The sequence below is a fragment of the Cuculus canorus genome, chromosome 21 (assembly GCF_017976375.1).
Source record: "Cuculus canorus isolate bCucCan1 chromosome 21, bCucCan1.pri, whole genome shotgun sequence".
Taxonomy (NCBI): Eukaryota; Metazoa; Chordata; class Aves; order Cuculiformes; family Cuculidae; genus Cuculus; species Cuculus canorus.
This window is the reverse complement of record NC_071421.1, coordinates 2,007,021-2,030,854: the sequence shown is the minus strand read 5'-3', so window position 1 is coordinate 2,030,854 and position 23,834 is coordinate 2,007,021. Positions and strand designations below refer to the sequence as shown.

General features: G+C 42.5%; 1 protein-coding gene across 5 annotated transcripts; it reads left to right on the top strand.

The window, feature by feature from the left end:
• The first annotated feature begins 26 nt into the window (after positions 1-26).
• Positions 27-23,757, top strand: SLC35E2B (solute carrier family 35 member E2B). 5 transcript variants are annotated; one of them, XM_054085656.1, is made up of 14 exons: positions 27-1,240; positions 5,130-5,343; positions 5,439-5,666; positions 6,165-6,275; positions 8,173-8,318; positions 10,623-10,783; positions 15,141-15,664; positions 16,360-16,495; positions 17,601-17,728; positions 18,626-18,746; positions 19,090-19,143; positions 19,736-19,808; positions 20,005-20,150; positions 20,731-23,757. In XM_054085656.1, exons 7-14 carry the CDS (start codon positions 15,340-15,342, stop codon positions 20,975-20,977), a joined length of 1,230 nt encoding a protein of 409 aa, XP_053941631.1. In that variant the 5' UTR covers positions 27-1,240; positions 5,130-5,343; positions 5,439-5,666; positions 6,165-6,275; positions 8,173-8,318; positions 10,623-10,783; positions 15,141-15,339; the 3' UTR covers positions 20,978-23,757. The 5 variants fall into 5 exon arrangements, with proteins under 5 accessions (XP_053941631.1, XP_053941635.1, XP_053941633.1 ...); XM_054085660.1 differs by lacking the exons at positions 27-1,240; positions 5,130-5,343; positions 5,439-5,666; ... (1 more) ...; positions 8,173-8,318; positions 10,623-10,783 and adding an exon at positions 11,441-11,503; XM_054085658.1 differs by lacking the exons at positions 27-1,240; positions 5,130-5,343; positions 5,439-5,666; ... (1 more) ...; positions 8,173-8,318; positions 10,623-10,783 and adding an exon at positions 11,521-11,670.
• The last annotated feature ends 77 nt before the right edge of the window (positions 23,758-23,834 follow it).

Below are 23,834 nucleotides of genomic sequence, written 5' to 3'. Positions count from 1 at the left end.
TAGGAATACACCTACAGCTTTTCTGAATGTATAAGATGTGTGATACCAATCTTCCCTCAAGAGCTTCCAAATAAAACTGTATTTGCTGTGCAAGTTGAAACAAAGCTTCTGTAGAACGAGTTGGACTACATTAACTGTGTTTTTTGAAGGCCCAGGAATAGAAAAATGGGGAAGAAAATAGATAAGGGCAGTAATCTGAGATACTCTCAGATAATTTGGATACCCTAGTAAGTTTAAGAGAGAAAATGTAGATTAAATGCCCATTCTGTCCTTATCTTTGCATGTTGTGACCAAGTTCTAGACACTTCTTCCATGAAACTTGTGGTTAATGGTTATGATTAAGAGTCCGATTTCTGTTTCATAATTAATCTGTAGCCTATTCCAACGGTTTGTATGTGTCGAACAGTTGATGAATGTGAGGAAACATCCTCTGCGGGTAATGCAGCTGGTTTTTAATGGAGTTCATTTGCATTACAAGGTACTTTAGAAAGAGTTTTCCATCTTCCTGTGCCTGAGAAGTGACAAACTTGTGCTGTCCATTACCAAACTGATAATCCACCGTTTCCGTGACAGGGACACTGTTGCCCAGGCATTAAACAGGGGAGCGGGCAGTGCCATTGCCAAGGACTGAACCCTGCTTTACAGATCGTTCTTTTGAGGGAGCTTAGATGCAGTTTGCTAGTCCTGTCTTGCCAGAATAATGGCTTCTTAGTTCAAATGGCCTGGCTCTAGCATTAAGAGCTGTAGTTATTGTAGTTTGTTGAACCAGAAAAAGTACTTTCCACCCCCTCCACAGTTTTTCCAAGCTGAGGTGTATCAAAAATCAGTTCAGCTGGGCTGATTTAGAAAAGGCTGTATCAATTTACCCTCCATTTTTAAGAGTTCTGAGAACTTAATGTAGCCCTAGAAAGGATGATGTGGCCATAAACCTGTATGAGCCTGAGCCCATCTGTTTTCTACTTTTACCCTGCCCTGCTGTGTGTCTGCATGATAAACTGAGATGGTTCACGTAGGAATTGAGTGGCAGGATGGATTACAGCCATCTTGGGAAGGACAAAGATGTGGAGGTCCACACAGCTTGTACTTACTGCTGCTGTTCCCTGAAATATGCAACTCAATTTAATAGAGATCTCCCTTTTTGTGCAGCACCTCTTGGCAGCATCGTGGTCCTTGTGCAACTGAGAGATGACTTCCTGCATGCGAATGACAGGAGCGGAAGAGAAGCACATAGCGTTTACAGGTATTAGGGTGTGTTTTGTAAGAACACGACTGTTCTGAAGACAATTTGAACTAGTCATTTACTGATTAATGACTTCTTCCTGTGGGGCTCAGGGCTGCAGGGCCTCAATGCTCTTCCTTGCTTTGTCACATCATTTGCTTTTCTGTGCTGTGTCCTTCTAACTTGTCTGGAATCCAGACTAGCGTGGGTATAGCAGCTCAAAACTGTGTCAAGGGGAGTTGTGAGCACAAGTGGGGAAAAGAGTTTGGTCTCATGTATTGTCCTCAAATAGAAAAGCAGGAAACTATGCCCAGAGAAGTGCAAGTAAAGCTACAATACTTGGTAGTGATGCAGAAATAGCAAGGTGATTAATGCTTTCAGTAATGCACAATGAAAAATTGAACTCAAAGGCTTGAACAAAGAACAGGTAGGAGACAACGATACATAAATGAAGCTTATGAGTAGTTTGGACTTCTCATTGGGTGCACTTATTTCACTGCATTTGAAAAAAGGAGCCTCTCTACATGCTGTTTGTGAGAGGTTTCTCAGCACAGAAGATTGATCAAAGAAGGGGAAATATTTATGTATTTGTATGGTGTTATGTAAAGAATTCATGCAAATTGCCTAAAACTGAAATCTCCTTTTACATCTCATTCTGGGTGAAACCGGCTAAATGCTTTTGACAGGGCAGTTCTTGATAAGATGGAGAGCAATAGCTTCCATTCATTTGGTACAGTGGAATTTATCTGTTGTTTTGCCCTTGTGTTGGTGAATACCAATAAAAAATACGATGTGTAACTTAGGCTGCTCGAAGCCTCATCCAGTTCCCTGCCCATGGCTGGAGTATTGGGACTGGATCAGGACCTCCTACTGGATAAGGTTGCTCCAAGCCTCATCCAGCCTGGCCTTGAACACCTCCACAGATGGGGCAGATTTTTTCAGCTAATTCTGACCAAGTACAGGCCTCCTACAAGATCCAAGCCTTCCCTTACAGGTCCTGCTCCAGGCAAGACCTGCTGCATGTTTGCTTGTTTTAGAAAAGGACTGAATATGCTTAATTGTGTTCCTCCATTTCAGCAACAATTTCTCATCACATTTTGGCTTGTGGAATGAAGTCAGTCATCAGCTGGTGCTCTCGTGCTTTCTCTTGATATTGTCAGCTGTATGCAGCCTGACCGTAGATGTTTAACCTCTTCATGCCTCCACTGTGCTGTCTTGAAAATAGATTTGTTCTAGGTTTAAAAGACAAGGATGAGAACTATTGGTTTTATAGAGGTTCTGATATATCATCCTTGTAAGGCTCCCTAATAAGCTGCAATGAGCTATTTTAACTGCTTTTTTCCTGCAAGTTAAGGATGTATCTGAAGAGGAACACGACAGCAGCGTTCACAGCACATGGGAGCTGCAGTTCCAGCCTCTTCCAGCCTCGGTTTGTAAACGGGCTTCCCATTGAACTCATGCTGCTGATAGGAGAAATAATTATCCTTGCAAAAAACTTTGTTTATTAAAAAATAGACAGCCAGTAGGTAAAGTCTTCAATCAATAAAACTCCAAACTTTTAAATTACAATATTAAAAGCTTATTTTGACCAGTCACCCTTGTGTATGGGTATGGAGTGGCACGTGGTTAGATACACTGTAGGAAGGCAGGAGATCACCTCACATAGGTGCCATCAGAACAACTCTGGGCCCTGACCTCTGTTCAGCAACAGATCTGAATTAAGAAATAACGGCAGGGCAGTCCACTTCTAGAGTCAGTAATAAAAGACGGGTGTGCAAATTCTTTCATTATGTTTGTGTATACCCAGAAAACAGCATTTATATCAACAATGCTCTCTACTCACATGCACGTTGTGACTCTCCTGCAGTTACAAAGCAGCATTAGGAAAACAAGGAGTGAAAGATGCACTGTCCTGTCAGCAAAATGCACTGAATTGAGAGGATTACTGTTCATTTCCCGAGCGCACTTTGCTTTTTAAACTAAGTTACCAGCTGCGCTGCTGTCATTCCCTAGCACGCAACCAAGGAATGTACAGATGTCTTTCCGAGCAGCCTCCCCTGCCTCTGTGAACCTGATCCGTGAGCTTACAACTCAGATATAGGAACTTAATCAGGACTTCCCGAGCTACGGGTTCACTCTCAGAGAGCTGCAGACAGAGCACGAGCAGGGTGCTCAGAAGTCGATCCTCCCATAGGTAGAAAACACTGTGGGAAGAAAGGAGGATCAGTCAGGATCAATGCTTGGCAGCATGTATGTCCTCTTTGTAAAAGGAGGTTTGGGAAGTTTAAGTTCAGTGGCTCTCTAGGTCCCTTTATGCCGTCTCTCTTACATATTATAAGGCAGTTACACAGCATGATGATGAAGAATTGCATATATAGAGGAGATTTTTCCGCCCAGGTCTGTTTTTCTGGATAGCAGCAATTCTTGCATAGGTTGGAAGCAACTTTGATGCTGCTTTTCTTCAGGGAGAAAACACTTATGTTCCATCCAAGATCCTGAGCTTTGTCAGGCTAGTAAATTCTGAGGCTGCGGTAGTGCCAGATGTCATTAGGGATCTACCTTTTATTGTGATTATCCCTAACTATTTTCCTGGCTCAACAAGCTCTGTACTTAATTGTGGCTGTGTTACAATAGCCTACAACCTTCACAGTTAAGTTAATCTTTTCAAGTGCTTACTTCTTTTTCTGAGCCTTTGCCGAAAGCTGTGGTAGATGTGAATCAGTGCCCAGAACAAAACTGATTTTATTGCAATAGAAATGCAAGAGTCAGTAATGAAAGCAGCTTCCAGGGTGTAAGAACTCCCTTTGCCTCACTCCTTTATCACCTGCGAGAAAATAGAGACGTACAACGAGCAGCACCCAGGCCATGAAACCTGTGTGGTCACAAAAAGTGTGTGGTCCTTCCAAGCTTTGCCAGATCAAACAGGCCAGGGAATAATTGGAACAGCCTGATTTGACTGCATACTTCAAGAAGTAGAGCCCCAAGGACTTGGATGGCTGCAGGCACTGGACTTTTATCAGTATCTGGAGACTATGTGAAGTATGAGAAACATTGGCTCCTATCAGCATTTGAGCCCTTCCTGTGGTGAACAATCTGCTCCGCCCTTCTTCTTCCTTACCCCCGTTTGCTCGTGTGCTGTGGGAGGTGCTGAGGTGTCCCAATGATAAATGCTTTATCACTATTAAGGTGCCAAAAAACACCTGACTCTGGAGTTTGTTGGGCTTGCACTGTTTCTTGTTTTGGCTGTGTTGGGGTTTACAGCTGGGCGTGCTGCCTAAAAATTGCTTTCAAATGTAATAACTTGAGGCCCTGCAGATGCTCTGGCACCACTTGAGACTCCTTGTGAGGGAGGGGAAGCATTTTTGAGGAGCTGTTTGTCTCGTACTGGAAGAATTTGTTCTGTCTTTCCCTAATCATTGTGGACATTTTGCCAATGGCAGAGACTTCCAGGGCCTCTCCCTCTAACTAATCAGTCAAGAGCAGTTTGACATGGTTCCTGTCTGGAAAGTTGATCCTGAAGAGGTAGGACGTGCCTGCTGCTCTCATTGATTCTAACAGGAGGTGCAATGAAGGGGGATGCTCGGGAACGAGGCACTCCAGGATCCAGTAATTAAGAGGAGGCCTCCAGCCTTGCTCCCCATTACCAAGCAAGTAAGTTTGATGAGTTACCATGTAAAGCAGATAAATGAGAGAAACTACTTATGGTACATTCTGGCACAGAAAAATCCATACTAGGAGTTTCGGTTCTTTTAAGATCTAGAGTTATACACAGCTTTGTAACTCGTTGCTGTATACTCTGTAAAGGCTGTAAGTAGTTGATTTTTCAGTAGTATCGCAAATGTTGATCTGGCTGAGCTCTCTGTTTTAACTTTGCTCTCCACTCGCTTTCTCTACCTGTGTTTTTTAACAGGTTTGTTTTCCACTGAGCCGGGACAGGAGTGTTGTTGGTGAGATCAGAACTGGTTGTTTCATGGGCACATCCTGGCAGCTGTGTGTGATTTGAGCCATCTCAGCATCCTCTTGAGCTCTGCCTCCCAATACTTACAGTACAACTCCCAGCCAGCTTAAATAGAGAAGCACTGGCTCCTCTGAGTTGCATCGAAATCGATGGACTTTTTCTTTGGGTATGCTCAGATTTTCTCTAACAAATGAATGTTTCCTTAGCTAACAGACTGAAAGTGCTCTGTGACTCTTTTCCTCACCTTTGCTTCTATTACAGAGGATTAATGTTACTGAGAACTAAAATGTGGGAGGAAGAAGAGGATTTAACTGTCATAAAAACTTTGTTTCACAATTACCCTTCGTATTTGGGAGAGGAGAAATGCTGGACAGCTTTCCAGCAGGCAGCAACTTTCAGCAGTCCTGAACTGGAAGGGCAGGACTGAGCAAACGAAAGAATAACAGCTGAGTCACTGAAAATGAAAGCAGTGACTGCAACAATGCTAAGGTAAGATTTGACACATCTGATCAACCACAGATATCCCCCCAAATCTGTACTTATTCCTCTTTGATGGTCAATGTCTGAACCTCTACAGAAGCATGAAGGGAACTGTCCCTCTGCTAAGGGAGTTTGTTCTCTGCCACCTCTACTCTTGTCTTTCTTTTCTGTGGTACTGCATAGTGCTCCCCTAAGGATAAGACCAGAAAGAAAAGGAAAACAAAGGCTGAGAAACAAAAGAAAGGGGAAAGAGAGAAAATAAATAATGGGATAGGAAAAATAAATCCACTAAGTAAACATGGGAACATGTACATAAATAGAAGAAAAATAATAATCCCCTTGTGAAATGGCATGTGCATCAACCCAGAACTGAGGGAGCATGAGGTTCAGCTGTGCTTTTAGGACTGCGGTTGCCAGAAAGGACTGTGTATGAGGCACATCCAAGTTTTCCCTCCTGTCATGCTTGTACTTTCTGGTGGGTTATGTGTGTCTCCGTACCTTTATTAGGTAACAACCTCATGGCAGGAGGAGTTTCTGAGAACACCAAACCGTGACACGTGTTTTTCTACTGCTGCAGCATCTGCCAGAAGCGAATTGTGAAACACTTGGCTGAACAGGGTAAGGAAAAGGAGTTTCTACTATGACCTCTCTGTCAAACTGGACATTCACTTTAACTAGCTGGACCGTTAAGAAACATGTTTGCTGTTGATGAAAGGATAAGGATACATGGAGTGGGGAGGCCCTGGCCCAGGGTGCCCAGAGCAGTGGGGGCTGCCCCATCTCTGGAGAGGTTCAAGGCCAGGTTGGATGGGGCTTGGAGCCCCTGAGCCAGTGGGAGGTGTCCCTGCCCATGGCAGGGGGTGGAACTGGATTAAAGAGAAGCAAAGAACTCATAATCTGTGAAGACCAACTGGTCATATCAACTGAATTCCTGACAGTGAAGGAAAAGTAGCCAAAAGGATTACACTTTTAATCCTAGCCATTGCTCCCTTCTTTCCACCCCTGACGGAATTTAACTGAAAGCAAAGATCCAGTCCCTCACAGAAGTATATAAGGAGCTCCCATGAGGAACCCTATCTGCTGTCCTCAGTGTCACACTCACAGTTAGTCCTGTCTCCCGTTTTCCCTGCTGGATAGTCGTTAGTGGCCACAACACTCCAAAGTCCAAATGGAGGATTCTATGCAACTCTTCACCTGAAGTCCTGTAAAAGCACAGTGCTTGGTGCCAGCTCCATTTTTAGCAAGGAAAAGCTGTATTTCAGCTGTCAGGAATTTCTCTGAATGGCTGAAGGAAACACTGAAGGAGCCTAAAAAACCCAACAAAACCCAAATCCCCTAAACTCCTTCCTGGTAATAAAAGATTCACATATCTAATGTACTTTGGCCCTGATCCTGCAATCCTCCTCAGCTCTAAGGAGAAAGTTCAGTCTGACTGACATGAAAAACTACATTTGAAGCTCAGAAATCCTTATGACTGCTGAAGCTGCAAAACTTCCTCCTTAATCACATTGATATGGGAATTTATACTAATATATCTTATTCTGGCTCAGAGCTTTTGCTCGGGAAGCTGGAGTTATAGTTACATTTATAGTAGTAAAAAAAAGTCCTTAATAGTACATCTTCTACACCAGGCTTTTACTTTGAGGTTCTTGTTTAATACATAAACTGATGGCTGGTTTAAAGTAATTTGCATCTCTTTGCCTGTTCCTTAGTGACCTTAACAAGCGAGTGTGCTGTAGGTAACTGTTTAACTGAATGGGCAACTGGCATGCAGATCAAACGGGCAAATTCTGCTTTGCTGCATCCTCCTGGCTTGGTTGCCACCTCTACTATCGAAGAATATTTTTTGTATGACTTCACCTTTGTGATAAGCGTGTGACCACAAAAGGGAAGGACTTCTGAGAAGCACGGCAAGGGGAAGTTTAACTACAAATCTTTAACAGCAAATCTTAGTAGTGCATAGAATACAGTCCTTGTGTTACATTTTACTGTGCGAAATGCAAACAAGACAATCTGGAATGGCAGTACCTCCCCCAGCACATTGTATCTTTCTGTTTCTTGCAGCAGGTTACCACAATGCTCCTAAAACCCATCACTGCCTTTATGGAGCAATATGGCTCATGGCCGTTTCCTTACATATAGACTTGGGATTTCAGTTCTGTTCCTAGGTCAGATTTATATGACTTATGCCAGTTGCTTTATAGATGGAAATCTAAAGCAGAGTAGGTAAAGTGAAGGATATCTTCTACAGTAATGGTGTGGGAGTAAAATTCTCTGATATTTATTGTTTCTTTCAGGTACTGCCATATAGAAACCTCTGGAATAGCTCAGAGAGACAGGTTTGCAATTCCAGAGGTGCATGTTTTGTTATTCAGTGGTAGGAATAATTCAGCCTTCTCAGTGCCCTTACCACGGATGCCTCGCCTTCCTGAGATTTTCAAGTCCAAGATGTGAAGAAGAGCAAAGTTAATTTAACACAGGAGACTAACCAGGAGTTTTGGCTTTTGCACCCCAGGGAGAACTATGAAGTTGGCAATGGAATGGAACGTCACTAGCAAGATGGAAAGAAGAAAGACCCTGAGCTCCTGGTGATTCTCCTGCAGGATCCCTCTAGTCATACACACAGAACACTAGGAAGGAGAAGAAAAGGGCCATTATGAGGTGAACACAGATCACACATGATGCAATTGCTTCATATGCTTGATCCCAGTGATAAAATAGAATTAATCAAGACTGCGTAACTTTGGCTCCTCAGTCAAGAGCGTGTCTTTATTCTTACCAAGGAGCCTGGCTCAGACATTTAAAATGAGTTCTCTCCTCTGTGATTTGCATACAAGAAATGAAATAATCTGTTAGATTTTTAAATTACTTGTCAAGTAACACTTTGAAAATGGAAACCTATTAGCTATCCAAATTACCCGGCAGCTGTATCGAACACTGCGTTGAACAGTGTGTTTGCATTAAATAAAGCAACGCGATTTTTATTGAAGAACTGATATGACATAATCTTCCCAGTGAGAGTAATTCAAGTGATTAAGAAAGAATTTCCTACTCTTACACATCCCCTACAGTTTTGTTCTGTGTTGTTCTGACCACTGCAAACGGCTCGTGTGTTGAGCTGCACTTAGACTGAATTCCCAACAGCTTGTTTTTGTGTTGGAATTTTGAAGCACCGCATCCTGCAAACTGTAGCCCAGAAAATAACCAGTTTGGGAAAGTTCTGAGTTAGGTTTCCATAAAGTACATCAAACCTCATCACAGTTGGCTGTCATGGTTTAACTCTACACATTTGTTTTGACAAAGCTTAAATAAGGAAAATGCTTTCCTTTCATAAAAGCAGGGATCGGTGCTTTGTTCTTATATGGGACGCTACTGCAAACACCAGTTAATTCTTAGGCAGAGTAACAACAGATTTATTTTTCCAGAGCACTGCTTCCTGGATTCCGTGCAGCCAGTAATCTGGCTTTGCTGGGCTGGGACATCAGACAAAGTGGGGCAGGAGTTTTCAAAGCAATGTAATAACTTCCTTCTATAAAAAAAAAACCTTCTAGTCCATGAACTTCCTTTTTCACTGCTATTAACGGAAAATGACTGGCAAATTACAAAGGGAATCATGAGAATTTTTTGCATGCTTATGACCTTGGGAAAACCTGGAAGACGTAAGACGGTATTTCCTTCTTTTCCACATTCAGTGGCCAAATCAGAACAAGTCTGTAAAATAACTTTGTAAAATAACTTTTGTAAAATAACTCTTTTTCTGAGCATTAAGGTTTATAGCAGGGGTAGCATATGCACATTTCTGAAATAAAGGACTTCCCTTTAGTTTTGGCAGGTGAACGTTTTTCAACAAATTAAATCTCAGACCCTCTTTAAAGTAAAGTGGTAAATCCAAGAGTTTTTTTACAGCCAGAGCATCAATTTTCTTTAATGAATATCAGTCCATCTCTGTCTGCCCTATGGCAAACATCTGGTTTTGGCATGTTCATGGAGGTCAGCTTGAAACCTCCAGGTCAGCTAATCATGGGTTTAACATGTTTGTTGAATGCTGTGATCTTTACTGACTGATATTTTGAAACAACAGCTTCTGTTTACATCAAAACTTTGCAATCTGAGGGAATGTGTTACAAATATTCTCTTTTTCCTGATCTAAACCATTGCTGAGAGGCAGGTGCTTCTTCCTGCATGCGTGTGGCAGCACAGAACGCTAACTAGGATCAACAGAAGGTAGGAGGGGGGAAAAAATAGATTAGCAAGCATGCTTTCAACTTCCCCCTGTATAACACCGTGTGATTCATTGGGTTTATTATGAAGGTTCTTCATTTTTCTCTGAAGCACAGAACAGCGGTTGCTAACAGTGTGACAGATTGGTGGCACCGATCTAACGCTGCAGTTTTTGTGGGTGTGCTGAGCCTTGTGTAAAAAAGCTGCTAATCAAACCAGAGTTTGGGAATAAAAGTATTGTTTGTGTGTGTCTAATTATAGAATCTGGAACAAATCTATTGTCTTTGTTCCCTCTGGGTGAAAGCATGAAAGCTGGCCAGCAATGATTGCTTATGATTAGAGCATCCTTGTACACAAGGTGCTACACCCACAGGCTATTTATTCTTTTCTACACTGGTTTAGCCAGTGAGCCACCAGCCAAAACCTGCTCAAGCCGCTGAAGAGGGCTTCCTTACTTTTATATATATAAATATGTTATGCATATATACATATATCTTATACTTACAGCTGTATTTCTTTTCATATTGAGTTTCATTTCTATTTAATACAAATAGACTCAGGAATATGAACAAAAGTTTCTATTGAAGCTCAAATTGGAAATATCCAAAGAAGTTTTGCTTCCAGTGGGACACAAAGTTATCAGACAAAAAAAGCTTTAAAAAAAAAATAGATTCTTATTTTCTTTTATGAAAATACTTCAGATGAAGCAACACAGAGAGGTGACTTCACATTTTCTTGTTTCAGATCACGTTGGTTTTCTTGCCATGTAAGAAGTGCCTTGAAACCAGCTCTTACACAACTCGAGTCGAAGTACGGCTCCTGTCAGAGATGTATGTTCTAGGACGGGCGTTGGACACCCTTGAGCGCCCCAGCGTCTTACGGCACAGACATTAAAATGGGAACCGGTAAGCTCCTTCTGGCACAGTTGAACCTTCAGTGCATCTTACAGAAAGGGATTAGCTGCCCCAAAGCAAAATCGCTGCCACGCCTGAGACGAAAGAGTGACACACAAGTAGATCTTCATGAGGAACGATAGCCCTGAACAGGGCTTTATCTACAAAGGAAGAGAAACATAGAACTCAGTATAAACTAGTTGCCGTTCCTAAGAAACACATTATGTCAAGTTGGCTCAGTGGCACAAGTGTGGGGTTTTCCTTGGAACAAGGAAAAGAAATTCCCTGTAACTGAATTGAACTCCAAAACCGTGGAGGAAGGGAGGACTCTGGCTTTATTCCGTGATTAATCTCAGCCTGGATTTTTCTGGTTTATACCCCCAGCTTGCATTTTGCTTTTCTCAGGGCCTCAGTGGGGCTACGGCGCTACAGTTTCATCTCCGGATGAAACCTTTGTGCTGTGGCAGCGGGTGGGACTGAGGGGGCTTTGAGCTACGGAGCAGCGTAGGCCACGCCCCCACTTATGATGGGGGCGTGGTCTCGTCTACAAAGCAATGCCCACACATGGAGCGGGCGGGGCCGACGCGGAAGGGGTGTGGTCTCACCGGCCACGCCCATATGTCAATGCGAGGATGGGGCGTGTCTCTCTCAGGCCACGCCCTTTTCCCCGTGGGCGGGGTGGCGCGCGGTGGTCGCGGCGCTGTTGGTGCTCGCCGCTGTCCGTGGCCTCCGGTAACGGCGCCTGCGGTTCCGGGGCAGCTGGGACGTCACTTCCTCGCCCCCCTCTCCTCTCCCCGCGCTTGCGTCGTCCCCGGGCCCGCCCGGCGCGATGGAGGGCATGGCCGGAGGGCGCTCAGCGCGCTGCTCCGCGGAGCCGCCGCCCACGAGGAGGAGGGAGGGTCTGTGCCCGGGGGAAGGAGGGGGGTCGGGTGGGGAAAGGGGTTGATGAGACAGCCCCGCGGCCTCCCGGGGCGCGGGTGGAATGGCTTCGGGCGGTGCCGTTATCCCGCTGTGGGTCCCGCATCCCTCGGGGGCCGGGTGACCTCCTCCTGCACAGGCGAAGGGGCAGCGACGGCCACACCTGGGTTGGAGCTTTTGTTTGTTTGTGTGAACTGAAGAGCTGACCTTGTGGAGCTCTTTGTGCAGGGTGTAGAGGGAAATGCGGCACAGAAATGAGGTGCAGCTGTTGGAGCGAGTCCAGAGGAGACCACGGAGGTGATCCAAGCATCTCCCGAACAAGGACAGGCTGGGGAAGAGAAGGTTTCAGGGAGACCTTAGAACAGCTTCCAGTGCTGAAAGGGGCTCCAGGAAAACTGGGGAGGGGCTCTGGATCAGGGATAGGATGAAGGGCAACGGGTTTGATCTGAAAGAGGGAGACTGAGATGAGATTTTACAAAGAAATGTGTTGCTGTGCGGGTGGGGAGGTCCTGGCCCAGGCTGCCCAGAGCAGTGGTGGCTGCCCCATCCCTGGAGGGGTTCCAGGCCAGGTTGGATGGGCCTTGGAGCCTCTGAGCCAGTGGGAGGTGTCCCTGCCCATGGCAGGAGGTGGTACTGAATGGGCTTTGAGATCCCTTTCAACCCAAAGCATTCTGTGATTCTATGAAACCAACTGGTTTTCTATACAGATAGTCAGATACGTAGCTGTAGCAGTTTGTTATGTTCACCCTTAGATGGTGGTCATTCCAAAGTCCAGGGTGTTCCCAGTCTGGGGCAGAAGATGCAGTGAGAAACTGCTGGTGTCACGTGTGCAGTGGTGACTGTCAGAGCCTGCTGCACTGATTAAGAAATTGAACCTTTGACCAAAAGGTATCATTTGTTGCAGTACGTGTTTGATTCTTGCCCATGAACGTATTTCAATCATAAAAAATGTTTAGAATGCTCCATGGAAAACTGTGCATAACCAGGGCTGCAGTAAGTAGTTAAAAAAACATACACTCTGTAGTGCTGGAAATGCTATAAACTTTATTTTCAGATAAATCTTGTCTTGGTACAGTATATTGAATTTGTAGAATCCGCTATGCTTCCCCTTTGACGTGGCTGCTTTGTCACTTGTTGCTGTACACGTTATCTTTAAAGAATTCTGTTCTTTCAGTCCTTGGGAAGGATTCTGGTTACGCTGAACTCTGGCTACATTGTTGGCTTTTTATTTTTCACAATTTCGTAGAAATCAGGATTAAGACTGCGGTTTGTCATGAAAGGAAGTTTAAGGGAATACAACTATGAGGATTTTTGACATGTGCGGTGATAATCTTATCAAAACAATTTAATATCAAAGTTAGGTTTTACCTCTTGTATTTTATATTTCTGATTGTGGTTTGCACTGCTCTGAGCAGAAAGGGAGAAGGACTTGAATGCAGGTAGCGTGATGAGTACAATGTCCTGAAGGCTAAGAAACTGAGGAGTTGTTGAATTGGTGATCAGCTCCTTCTTCCAAGTCAAAGTTTGTCTTAGACTCTCAAAGCCTATACTCCGTATCTTTCCCACCTTCAATACAACGTTTTTTAGCTAACGTATTTAAAAGTTGGAGAAGATACAAGGAAGAGCGTTAAATGCAGTGCATGCTGCTTGCTCCTCTGAGCTGGAAGATTGAATGTTTGTGTGCAATCCAAGAGAGAGGCTCTGCCAACCACTGCCACGTTCTCATCTATTGGTAAACATCAGCTGCGGGTTGGTCTTGAGGGAGGAATTAGTTCCAGATGGAGAACTCTTTCAGTCCATTTAAGACTTTCCAGTTGATTTAAGACAGCAGGTCAGTAATTAGGGGAGTAATTTTCTTCTTATTTGCTATTTGGCTTCCTGCCATCAGGAATCACTGATATAAAATGTAATATTGCAGTGTTGCTGAGGGTGGGAGCTTTACTGTGCTTAATTGCTTTTATTTTTAATTGAGTAGTATAAACAGAAGTATTAACCAACTTGTGATTACTGAACCATTTTGAATATAGAGGGGTATTTTTTAAGATCTGAGAAAGGAGGAGGAGTCAAGAATCTGGTTTTTGTAACAAATTCTCTCTCTTTAGCTTGGCTAGTTTTGTCTGAACTGGGTTAACCCAAGTCCAGGGTTTAACCGTGGCATCAGAGGGGCTTGCGCCCCCGCGTGCTGCTAGAATGAGTTCCGGGTGAAATGGGAAAAGGGATGGCGACCACCTGTGCGTGGCTGAGTAACAGAAACAGGGGGCATGAGGAATGGAAAATTTCCATGTAAAGGAGCTGCTGTAGGATACTGAAACAGGATATATTGTATTTAACTACTTAGCACCGCTCTCTGCTTTATTTTGAGATGCCACATTGGGCATTAAATGCATGAAGAAAATAGTGTGTCCTATTCACCCGTTCATACACTGACCAGGGCAGGTGCAGGAGCTCGCGGCACAGCTCTTGTGTTTTTCCTTGCCATTGATGATTTCTTGTGCTGCTGTTGTTTGATGTGCTGAAGGGTTCTCATCTCATTTCAGACAGCTTTGCCAAGATACCCAGTCATTAGTTTCCCCCGTAAGAATTGCTTTATAGCACCATCTCGTCTCTCCAGCAGACACACTTCTGCATAAAAGTATTTCAAATGTCATTTCCCTGATGTGCATTCATTGAGGGGTGAAAGAGGTCCTGTTCTCGTTGATTCATCCTGTGTTCTTTTCCTCAGAGAACGCAGACTGCAAAATAGACAGCAATAAATCTGATAGGGTGTTTTACTGTCAGAGATTTAATGCCTTTTTCTGTCAGATCTTTTAAAAAGGCTTTAATTACTGCAAGTACCAATTGATGTACAAACTCTAGCCGTACTGCGTGGCAAAATAAGTCATGTTGCATTATTTACAAATAATTAAATAGAGAACAAGTCTGTTTGGAATGTATTTTCCTACTTTGCTTGCCTAGATCTCATATGTACCAGGATTACTGTGATTGTGATTAGTGAAAGTTAGAGTCCTTGATGCTTGATTGCTCGCTTTGACTCGAGTTGATATCAGGTTAATTAGTACCAAGGATATGGGCTTCTGGGTTGTGAGTACTTTTCTGTTGAGTAGGTAAAAGAAGACAGAGATCAAAGAAATTGTAGACTCTTGAGGAGTTAATTAGAATTGGAAAGGCTGTGATGACATGCTTCAGGGGAGAAGGAACTTAAAAATGTGAAATGTTTTGTGCGTGTGCTATTTTTAGAATAAAAAAAAGTCTTCCTCAGGTAAATTCTTAGTGCTTAATCTTAATACCGTGATAATGGGAATGCAAAATCCAATCTGAAAGACAAGCAACAGTGGCCTTTTTATCTTTCATAAACTGCAAGTGAAAGGTGGTATCTTTACTGCGTTAGAGATGTAAAATATTGTTATGTTCAGAGCTACATGCTTTTGTCTGTCTCTTTATTCATTCTTAGGCAAAAAGAATGGAGCAGACCCCGTGACAAAGCACGTGAAGTTTGGTTTTATGCAAGATGCTGTTTGGACGACCAAGTCCACTTCTTCAGGCCATGGGAGATGAAAGACTAATCACATGATAGTTCTGTTTTGTCCAAGTGCTGTTCTGAGTCAGTGTTGGTTTTTATTAAGGCCAAATATTAGCTTCTTATTGTCAGCATGTCGGCTGTGGCGAGCGCTCAGACACCGGAGGAACCGAATCCTGCCCCCCTTGAAGAAAAGCCAAAGGGGAAATCGCTGTTTGATTTGCGGTCGCTCTTTGCTAACAGGAGTGAAAAGTTTGTAATTGCTAGGAGTGACAGCGTACCAGAGGAGAACGTTCTGAAAATAACGATCACAGAGACCACAGTCATCGAGTCGGACTTGGGCATCTGGAATTCTCATGCTCTCATCTACCTCACTTTGTGGTTTTTCTTCAGCTTTTGCACTCTTTTTCTTAACAAATACATTCTGTCGTTACTGGAAGGAGAGCCCAGCATGCTAGGTAATCCTGCCTTCCCTTGGCAGTTCAATTCCAGTGAGAGATTTGACAATGCTAGATCCTCCTGTATAAAGCTGGGGGCAAAAAAAAGGGTTCAGCTGAAGAGAAAAAGACCTTGCTAGGAGTTGTGGGGGCAGATCTTGGGGCTGGGAACTCACAAGTTGTCATCTCTGCTTCTGACTTTGTGCTTTCCTCCTCCCACTGAAAGGCAGGATGAAACTTTGCTCTTAAAGGAGCATAAAATGGTTTTTCAGGACGAAGGCTGGGAAGAAAAAAGTAATTTTTTTGTGTTCTGTGGTGGGAGGGTAGTATGGGTTTTTTAAAAAAATAAGAGCTTGAGTCAGTTGTTGACAGTCTCCAAAGCTGTTGAAGTTCAAAAGCTGCCTTTGGGTGATCTCGGTTATCCAATAAACTGCTTATTCCTATTTTTTTTGTTAAGGAGGGAAAAAGGGCACCTTATCTGTGACCCCAATTTTATAGGTGTACGCCACCTTTGGTTTATTCTGCTGCCTTGCTGGTAGACGCAGAGGTCAAGGGCTTTTGTGAGCAATTATAAAGTGTAGACAGTCATTGCCACGTTGCTCAGCTGCTAAAAGTGTTACACATAAGTTTGTCTAAGAAATTTTCTTACATTGCTGGATATGTCGTGTTCCCATCATCTCCTGATTTTGTTTTTTTCCCCTCTCATCTCTCTCTAGGTGCTGTTCAAATGCTTTCAACCACCTTCATTGGCTGTATAAAAATGTTTGTTCCATGCTGCTTGTACCAACACAAAACACGCATCTCCTACCCACCCAATTTCATCATGATAATGCTCTTTGTTGGATTAATGAGGTAAATGGTTAAATATTTCCAGAGATCTGTCTGGTTGCTTCTTGGCATCCTTATGAATGGAAGCTGTATTTTCATGGCTTTCTTCATTCTTGATCGGAAAGCGTTGCAGTATTTGCATTTCCTCCCCCGAAATCACAGTATAACTTTATTTTTAGTTCTTATTGCTAAATGCTGTGTTCCTTTTTTGACGTGTCAATTTTTTAGCTTGGCTTCCCATCACATTTATCTTCTTCTAGAACACATTTCTCTTTCCATTTACTTTATTCCTGTTCTTTTTTGAGGCTGATACATAGCCACTAGTATTTATTATGATGTATGCTCTGTTCCCTCACCTTTTCCAGCATTTTGCCTCAAAAGTGATACAGGCTATTAACATTTATCTTTTAAAAAGTAAATGTTTACCTATTCAAAGTAAATAAAAGTGTGCTGGGATAGTTTCAGTTTGTGGTCTACGAGAGAATATGTGATTTGGTTTCCTATATACTGCATCAATGATAAAGGATAACAGGACTCAAATTAATTCAGAGTAGCTTTACTGTAATAACTGTGCCTCTGTCAATTTTAATGGTTTAGAGTATGGCAAGTACAGAAGGTAAATAATTTACACTGAGGATGGATAATTGCAAATGATAAAATTTCCTTGCTGAGTTTTTGTTTATCAGTAGGGTTTTACTAACTTTTTCAGCTGAGCGAACTGAAAACTTTAGCTTAAAACATTGTCACCTGAAGCTTTAAAGTGCATTAAAAACCAAACTTTGATGTTTTCTCGAAGTCTACTCTGCAGCCATCGCACGATCGCTCAAGGGCGCCTTCATTTGTGCTAAATAAATAATTATATTTAAGCCAAAGTGGCAAGAAATAGATCTGGTCCGTTCCCCCTCACAGGAGCCGCACGGTGAAAGCGTGCAGCCCATCAGCGCTGTGCTCAGTCGGGTTCCTCTGGTTCAGTAACTTGATTGCCTGTCCATGTTCTTAGGTACTGCAGCTCAAATTTATATATCTAGAGAAATTATAATGCAGGGGGTTTTTTATGCAAGAGGTCAAAGAGTTGCTCTTAAAGCATTATTTGATTTTCTGCTTAATTTCATGTATTGTTCTATTACAGATTCGCAACGGTAGTCTTGGGGCTTGTCAGCTTGAAAAATGTGGCAGTTTCATTTGCAGAAACTGTTAAAAGCTCTGCTCCTATTTTTACTGTTATCATGTCTCGGATGATATTGGGGGAATACACTGGTGAGTACTTCAGTGCTGAAATGTGATTTTTCTTGAACAATGCTGTTACTTAGTTGGCCAGGGAGGAGGAAATCCCACTGAAGTATGGTAAACGCAGCTGGAAGAATTGTTCTGTTTGAACATTGTAAGTAGAGTGTATATAGAAGTAAAGAAGGATTCGTTTTAATGCAGCTGGCTAAGGGCATTGTTGCTCTGAAGCTATTATTCTGTCAAGAAAATCACAGAATCATAGAATGGTTTGGGTTGGAAGGGACCTCAAAGCCCACCCAGTTCCACCTCCTGCCACTGGCAGGGACAACTCCCACTGAATCAGGGGCTCCAAGCCCCATCCAGCCTGGCCTGGAACCCCTCCAGGGATGGGGCAGCCACAACTTCCCTCCAGTCCACAGTATAATTCCCTCCAGTCCACAGTATAATTTCTTTGCAATTCCAGTTGCAACTGCATGGTATTTGCCTGAAGAGATTCTGCTTGTTACCAGCTCTAAGCCACAGGAATAACACAAGGCCACGTACAGATTGCTTTGTGATGCAAAAATAGCAAAGGGCTGAAATAATGCAGAGGAAGAGGAGTAATTCAGTGAAAGGGTAAAGGGGGAGAATATAGTTTTCTTCTGTTGTTTGGTGAAAATGATGAACAAAGACAGTCTTCAGTCCATTTTCCTTCCCCAAAGGAAATAGCTTTATCAGTGAATGTATGTCCATGTTGTTTCCCAGAGCCCTTGCTAATGTCAGAGCTCTCACTTTGGAATCTCTGTCCTTTCAAATCCAGCCAAACAAGTTGCTCTTTCTTTTAACTGAAGAAGTGAAGGTGGAATTCAAACTTCCAAAAACTCTAGTGTCTGACACATGTAGTTGGAAGTCCAGGAATTAAACTCAGATTTCACTTTTAATTTGCAGGATTGCTGGTTAATCTCTCCCTAATCCCTGTCATGGGTGGGCTGGCTCTGTGTACAGCTACTGAAATCAGCTTTAACATCCTCGGTTTCTCGGCGGCTCTGTCCACCAATATCATGGACTGGTAAGGCATTGTCATAATTCCGTGTGTGAAATAAAGGAATTCTGTTTGTTGGTAGATTGAAGAAAATTGTTGCTTGTAGTTGGGTTTGTACACTGCACTTAAATATTGGTATTTAACATTTATTTTTAACTGAAGATACAGTTTCTCTATCACGTCTGCTAGCATGAATGAGATTAAAAGATAGTACTGCTCCATTAGTTTAAAGGAGTGAGACCAAACTCCTGCCTGTGATTGCATCGTGTGTAGAAAACATCTGCTCATTGAAGGGTAAGAGCTGGCTGTGGATTGATTTATTTGTCCTAGCTAAAATACAGATAAATGGTGTTGTTTTTCTTTTTTCTAGTTTGCAAAATGTCTTTTCCAAAAAACTGCTCAGTGGAGATAAATACAGATTTTCGTAAGTATTAAAAATACTTCAGGTTTGATTATAGTGGAATTTGAGCTGCGTAAGAAAATCACGCGTTTATTATTATATTGTACCGAGATTTTTTTCCTCAGACTGTTTACAGACAGCTTTAACCTAAATCATTTTATCAGGGAAAAAAAACTCCCCTATGATCACATCCCATGGCGGTAGGTTAGAGTCTCATAATTGGGTAAAACTCTCAGCATACCCAAAAGGAGTCATCTTTTCACAGAAATAAGTCCTTAGTCCTTATTCTGCAATCATAAAACATCCCTTAACATGAATATGCCTGCAGGAAACCAACTTCAGAACTCACTCCCTGGGAGTAAAATGTTGTGGTAGAATGTACGTGTAGCTGTCTGGGTATTTTACTGTGAGATAAAATGCCAGTTTGAGTCCTGAGAATGTGGGCCTGTCTCAGACAACACACAAAGCAAAACACACTCTTTGCAAGAGACTGCTGAGTTTGTGGTCCCCAAAGCTTGGTAGATAGCTTTTACTACTTTTTGATACCTGTAAATACAATAACAGTGCAGCTTTCTCCAGCTTTTAATCATTTTAATCATTGTTTTTTTCTCTGCAGAGCGCCTGAGCTTCAGTTCTATACAAGTGCTGCTGCAGTGGTTATGCTTATTCCAGCTTGGATATTTTTCATGGTAATTTGAATTCACTAACGTGGATTTATGTTTTCGTTTTGACTTGTGAGTAGAATGTGCAACTAAGGTTAAGGTTAATCTTAATTTTTACTTTTCATTCATCCTAAAATCACCCTGAAATGCATTCAGTCTTATGTTTGTAAGAGAGAAATTTGAGTATAAACTGAACTCTTACAAATCCTCTTTTTTCATTTAGGATGTGCCTGTGATTGGGAAAAGTGGGAGAAGCTTCAGCTACAACCAAGATATTGTCATCCTTCTCTTAATAGATGGAGTCTTGTTCCACTTACAAAGTGTTACAGCCTATGCCTTGATGGGAAAAATCTCCCCTGTGACTTTCAGGTAAAACTATATTTTCACACCAGGAATGCTGTTTTATTCTCTTGCTCCATATTTCTGCTTGAGATAGCAGCACGCTCGCAAATGACAGGTTGCTAGTGTTCTGTTAGAATCTTCTGGGGGTCTGTGTTAGCCAGAAATGAATTGCTAACACTGTACTACATACTTAAAAGGAACAAGGACAAAAACCTGAGGGGAGTTATTCATATTAGCTCTAAAATCAAGATGAGTGTCAAGATACCAGGGCCAATAATCAGACAATTTCGTATGGGTATTAACTTCAGGAGGAAAAGTGGAATCTGAGTTGGTGTTTGAAAAGCAAGAGGTCATAGAATTGTGGAATGGTTTGGGCTGGAAGGGACCTCAAAGCCCATCCAGTTTCACCCCTGCCATGGGCAGGGACACCTCCCACTGGCTCAGGGGCTCCAAGCCCCATCCAACCTGGCCTGGAACCCCTCCAGGGATGGGGCAGCCACCGCTGTTCTGGGCAACCTGAGCCAGGGCCTCCTGCCACATTAAAGCGTGGTTCTGTGTAGGGTATGAGAAAGCTTTCTTTGGCCTTAATTTTTATATTCCTTTCCAGTGTTGCGAGTACTGTGAAGCACGCGCTGTCCATCTGGCTAAGTATTATTGTGTTTGGTAACAAAATCACAAGCCTCTCGGCCATCGGGACTGTTCTCGTGACCATTGGAGTTCTGCTGTACAACAAGGCAAAGCAGCATCAACAAGAGACTATCCACAGCCTGGCAGCTGCAGCCCCAGCGTCCGCACAAGCCACGGCTGAGGATACCGAGCCACTCATATCCAAGGATTTGGAACCGTATGGTTAAAATGGTTATTTGCTCTCAAAGGAACCCTTCCTGAAAGCAGTTATTTCTTCAACTGTTGATGCTGATTTGGTTCCTTTGAGTTCTTGGCAAGTCAAGTCTGGGACTTGAAGCAGGGAGAAAACAATTTGGAAGAATCCAGTGAGCCTTGATTTACGGAGAAACTGGATTACCAAAAAAAGGACCCTGTGTCATAAAATGTGGTAAACATGGCTTTATTGTTTTAACTCGACTGCAAGTAACACACAAGCCTATATTAGAAAAAGAAGTTCAGTGTCCTGTGGGGAATACGATTCCTTTCTCCCTTCTCATCAAAAGAATGTGAAAACATGGACCACTCACTGTATTCCAGTTGAAATTGGTGCATCACTGGAACTCCTAGTTGTTTGTTGCTCTACGCTGCCTGCGTCCCCCATTGTCTGCATGCGTTGTAGAGCTGGAGGAAGGAGCTCTCTCCTCTCCCAACGATGACTTTTGGGGTACATTTAGTTGAAGCAAACTATGGAAATGGGCCCATGTCCTGAAGTGGCTATTTGTCATTACAAAGCAAGGAATGAAAAGTGATTTTTTTGACTAAAATTTAACCTGGAAATGTTGCATCCTGGTTGTGCATTGACAATAATGAAATGGAAGCACACGCACAGATCCATACACTGTAGAAACAGAGTAACGAATTAAGTATTTGCAGTTGCTTAGGGGTAAAAAAACGCTGATCAGTTTTGGTGATGAAGCAAGCAGGATCTCATTTCTATAAGAAACCGTTTCAGTATTTTCATTTCTTGCATTTTGTATTTCTGTTACAAGCAAATAAATTGATTTTTTTTGGTATTATTTCTAAGAGTGCAGCAAAACGCTGCCATTTAGAAACTCAGGGTTATAATTCTGACCGATGTGCTAAATGTTTCTATTGTTATGTACTAAAGTATCTCGGATCCATCTGTGACAGATGGGAGACAAGTCACTAAAGGGAGGAATATTAACCATAAACTGAGGCTAATCTTTATTTCCGCTGCTCTTAAGAAGTTTTCTTTTTTGAAGGAAATTTCCATTTTGTGGTAGATCAATGATTAAAAGTTACCTTCCCCTTAAAAAAATTTCTTAGTATTGATAATCAGTTTTGGCAAAAAAGCACAGTAGCAACAAACACATTTAAATAGGCTTTTTGGTAACAAAATTAAACTAAAAATTGAAAGGAGCTGATTTTTATTAACTGCCACTCTTCTGGAAGAGGGTAGTGTGGCATAAGAAGTATGATTAAAGTGGTCTTGATGATAAAAATAATTCCTAATAGGAAGTTGCCAGTGGAGTTCCAGTAAAATATAAGCTCTTCCTCCCTTTTCCAGGTGAGGCATTCCATTAGCTCTAGTGAACTGTTTCTGCAGAGGGCAAAAATGGGTTCCAAGAGAGTCCCTCTGAAGAAGCCTGTCTTCTGTTTAAATAGCCTGTGCTGCTTTTGTCTTACTTCAGGTTACATTCCTGTATGTGACCAGTTGCCTGGGGCACATTCTCTGAAGATTTGGCAAGGGAAGTGTCAGTTTTTTCATCAGTGCGTATGTGATATCTGCTTTTTCTGTTTCTTTGTCCTATCACTTTTACAAAAACCGTGGACTATGTGGAGCTCTGTGGTTCTTTATTTTTGGTAGGTTTGCTTTCAAAAATGTCAGTGTATTTGGCAGAAAGCAGTCTGGTTTGTGTCACATTTCTACTCTTGTTGGAAGACAGAAACGTAAGTGGCTTTCTAATTGACTTGCTCCATTCCCATGTAAACCCTTTCATCAATTGCCGTAGCTTCATTTTAAAAGCTAGCAGGCTTCTGCCTTCCCTGTGCTGGAAACCTTTCTGTGACCCAAACCGCTGGGAGGATTTTGAAATTTGTGATTTCTAACACGTGTCTAAGCCTATTCAGGGTCGGTTTTACCCAACCTGTTCTGTGGCAGCACGACAATCCTGTTTCACTGGGTTTGTTTTCACAGTGTTGATCTTATGCACTTTTCTATGGAGTTGGCTTGGCTTTTGTTAGATTAAACAAACCAACTTATTCACTTTTCTTCCTCTGGTCTTACCAGTAATTCTCCTTTGCTGTTGTGTCAACAAGGACTATTTTGTTCCGTGTTAGGAGTATTAACTCACATGCCAGCTATTTGCCTTCCAGTTACTTTGTCTGATGGCAGCAGCGCTGCTCGATTTCTTCTGGAAAGTCCTCGAACCACTCCAGGGTTTCTCTTACTCGCGTTTCCCACAGCCCTGATCCTCGGGCACCGATCAAGACAAGCTCTGCAAGTGAAAGCGAGGCAGATTCTTTGTTTGACAAGTACATCTTCATACAAACAGCACAGTCTTCCATAAAATGTGAATTCCTGAACTAACCCGTGTTCTTGCTGGAGAGCACAGACTTGCAATGTGTTATGGTGAATGTGTTTCTGAAATGACGTCAATTCCCAGTGAAAATGAGGGATGGACAATAAAGCAGCTGTGTATAATGATCTTTCCTGTCATGTAGTATGTTGCAACCACTAGTCACAGTCAGGCACCCTCACCCCTTTAAAGACAAGGATCTTCAGTTGGGACTACGCAGCTGGAACTCATTTTCCTTTTTATGGAACTGAATTCCTGTGAATTTTCTTTTTTTCTGTATTTGTTCCATTGCTGTTATGTGACTTGTTTAAGTGGTCATTAGAATTGTACTTTATTCATGGGAATGATAATAAAATGTGACTTTTTCTATGTAATTATTATGTAATTTAGGATGGTCCAAAGGAACGGAGGCAGTTTCTTCTTTTGGAGGTGTTTGTTTCTTCTTTTGGAGGTGTTTATGGCTGTTTTCTTTATTTATTGTTGAACAGGTGCAGGTTGGCTGTTT

What these genes read in the sequence shown, in the direction of transcription:
- SLC35E2B (XM_054085656.1), top strand. Translation starts at nt 15,340, where the DNA reads ATGTCGGCTGTGGCGAGCGCTCAGACACCGGAGGAACCGAATCCTGCC. An exon ending in AGGAGAGCCCAGCATGCTAG is followed by an intron (nt 15,665 to 16,359) that starts GTAATCCTGCCT and finishes ATCTCTCTCTAG; the next exon opens with GTGCTGTTCAAATGCTTTCA. An exon ending in CAGCTTGGATATTTTTCATG is followed by an intron (nt 19,809 to 20,004) that starts GTAATTTGAATT and finishes TTTTTCATTTAG; the next exon opens with GATGTGCCTGTGATTGGGAA.